This window comes from Drosophila subobscura, chromosome A (genome assembly GCF_008121235.1).
Source record: "Drosophila subobscura isolate 14011-0131.10 chromosome A, UCBerk_Dsub_1.0, whole genome shotgun sequence".
Classification (NCBI taxonomy): Eukaryota; Metazoa; Arthropoda; class Insecta; order Diptera; family Drosophilidae; genus Drosophila; species Drosophila subobscura.
This window is the reverse complement of record NC_048530.1, coordinates 19,594,790-19,597,400: the sequence shown is the minus strand read 5'-3', so window position 1 is coordinate 19,597,400 and position 2,611 is coordinate 19,594,790. Positions and strand designations below refer to the sequence as shown.

At 57.2% G+C, this 2,611-nt stretch overlaps 1 protein-coding gene across 2 annotated transcripts; it reads left to right on the top strand.

Moving 5' to 3' along the window:
- The first annotated feature begins 214 nt into the window (after positions 1 to 214).
- Positions 215 to 2,235, top strand: LOC117903101 (serine/arginine repetitive matrix protein 2). Of its 2 annotated transcripts, XM_034814914.1 has the most exons (2): positions 216 to 1,556; positions 1,587 to 2,235. In XM_034814914.1, the coding sequence occupies exons 1-2, from the start codon at positions 245 to 247 to the stop codon at positions 2,132 to 2,134; spliced, it is 1,860 nt and encodes a 619-aa protein (XP_034670805.1). In that variant the 5' UTR covers positions 216 to 244; the 3' UTR covers positions 2,135 to 2,235. The 2 variants fall into 2 exon arrangements, with proteins under 2 accessions (XP_034670804.1, XP_034670805.1); XM_034814913.1 differs by having other exon boundaries at positions 215 to 2,235.
- The last annotated feature ends 376 nt before the right edge of the window (positions 2,236 to 2,611 follow it).

Sequence of the window (2,611 nt, the reverse complement as noted above, 5' to 3'; positions counted from 1 at the left end):
CCCCTTAGCACGTGGCTACTGGGGCTTGCAGCTGCAGAGAATAAGGAGCGGAGCGTAGGCAGCTGCCTCCAGACGCAGCTCTTACTAATCGTCCTCAGTTCAATCAGCGATCCCTCCACCCAGGAAAACACACAACTTATCCAAGCAGGCACTGACTCTAAAGACATTCAAGTCAGTTGTCGTAGCATTGTAGTCCCATTCCACTTTTAATTCCTACACAAATTTACACACAAATGTTCCGAAAATGAAGAAAAATTGTGCAAAACATTTGGTGAAGTCCAAGAAAATGCCCATCCATTCACTCTCGGATAAACGGCATCGACCGACAGAACAGAAAGTTTTGGCAAAAGTAGAAAATGAATACTCAGAGCAGGACCTGTGCATGGCCGGTGCGCCGCTGCCCATGGAGAAGGCTGTGTGGAGCTCACCGCAAATCGGCGGCACGGGCGGTGCCCTCAAGGCACTGGCCAAGAATGTGGCCAACCATCTGGAGCAGCTGAATCGAGCGACCCTGAAGCGCGTGGTGGCCCAGGTGATTGCCGAGCGACACGGCCTGGGTGAGGTATCCGACTTCAACGGACACATGTACTTTGCCCGGCCGGATCACATCAATTTCGCCGAGCTCATTGCCCAGTCCAAGGAGGCCTTTGACGATCTGTTGCAGCACAAGTCCACCACGGAGAGACCCCAGAAGCCGAATCCTAAGACGAAGATGCTGCAGCAGCACAGACCCACAGGCGGCCAGGCAACTGCTGCGGCTGTCTCGGCTAAAGGAACGATTCCCTCGAAGAAGCAGCCTGCCCGCACGATGGGCGTCTCCCGGCTGAAGCGATGCGAGAGCCCCACGACCATCTTTCAGTTGGACGATGAGGGTGGTCGCAGCCTGAACGGAGTCATCATCGATGATTCCCATTTGCCGCTGGACCGCAAGGACATCCTCCTGCAGGTCTCCAAGCGTCCCCCCAAGAAACACCGCGCCCTCAAGGGGATACTTGTGGCACAGCCTCAGGCTCAGGCTAAGCCTCAGCCGCAGTCCCCGCCTAAAGTCAAAGCCAAGTCCAAGACGCCACCCAAATGGAGGAACTCGTTGCAGCGAATCAACAGCCACAGCGCGACCACAGCAGCAGCACCTGCGAAGGTGTCATTGAAGTGCCAGCTGCCAGTCGGAGCCTCCCATCATCCGCCTTCGGTGTCCGCAGCCCGAGGGCGCAACAAGCAAAATGCCGAAGCTGTGGCGCCGCCCAAGCAGCCATCGAAGAAGGTCAAAGCCATGTCAAAGGTCGGCTCGAAGATGCCGCTGCTGCAGCGCAGCTACGCGAAGCCCTGGCTGGTGCAGCACAGCACCACGAGGCGTGCAGATCGCATGGCCGGTGGCCTTGTGGTGGAGAAGAAGACGCCGCCGGAGACCAAAGGGGAGATGGCCATCCACGGCCAGAGCAAGATCGACTCGCATGTGGCCCAGCAGATCCGAAGTGTCGCCTTCCCCTGGTACACGCCGTTTCAGTTCCAGGGCGGGGCCGGCGCCACCGCCAGCCAACCGACTGCAAAGAGCCCCTCCAGGGGCGCCTCCAAGGGATCGCCCAACCGCAAGCCCCCGTCCGAGCGCAGTCGCAGCTCCCTGCACAAGTCAATGGCCAGGAAGAAGTCGCCCCAGAGCAAGGCCAGGGTCCACTTCAATGTTGGGCCGAAGAACAAGCAGAAGCCGCCGGCTGTCATCGCTCCAGCAACGCCCAAGGCCAAGTCCCTGAACACACGGCAGGTCCGCAACAATCGCCTGCAGGCGCGCCTAAACCGTGATCTGAAGCGCGAGGAGGCCATCGATGAGCCGGAGCGCCTCAAGTCCGGTGGCCAGCGTGGTCGCCGTGCCAAACAGCAGCAGAAGCCAGGGCAGGCGACTTCCCGAAAGTCTCGACCGAGCTCCAAGTCGTCCCCACACATTCGTCGCCGTCGTTCGCGGCTGGTGAGCGTGGACAGCAGCCTGGGCAGCTTTGCCTGCCTGCGACCCAGTCCCACATCCAAGCAGAACTCCAAGACGACGCTCACACCGGCCAAGCGCCACCTGACCATTGCCTTCTTCAACAAGCGCCAGGAGGAGCGCGGCCAGCGCCAGGCATCCACACAGCCCTGGAAGTAGGCGCTCATTTATGGCTTATTTCATGCCAAAAACCTTTCGGCTCAGCTCAGCTCGCATTTCGTTTTTGGAGCTACATAAATTTGCAAGTATTGATGAGTTTATGGCAGAGTTTTTTCATGGGTTCAAAGACTTATCTTTGAGGTTAAAACTTTCCACAAAGATGACAAAGATGCCAAAGAACCTGTTGAGGCTGCTGTTGAGAGTCCCAGCTTGGATCACACACTGTTTGGCTTTGCACTGAAAACCCTTGGGGCTTTGTTTTCCACTTAAAGCACTGCTGCTCGGCTGCCAATACCAATATTCGTAGCAGTTCCTAGCCAGTTCCTCACCACTCTAGACCTCTGAGCTCTCTCCCCCCGACAGGCTTGGCATGCGCCTGCTTATGTCAAAAATTTCTTCATGCATGCAGCGACAGAACAACAAAACAACAGCGTCAAATTCCATGGGGAGTCAAGAGTCAGGCAGTCGATGGCTTTG

Coding starts and splice junctions, on each gene's coding strand:
- LOC117903101 (XM_034814913.1), top strand. CDS start 245: ATGAAGAAAAATTGTGCAAAACATTTGGTGAAGTCCAAGAAAATGCCC.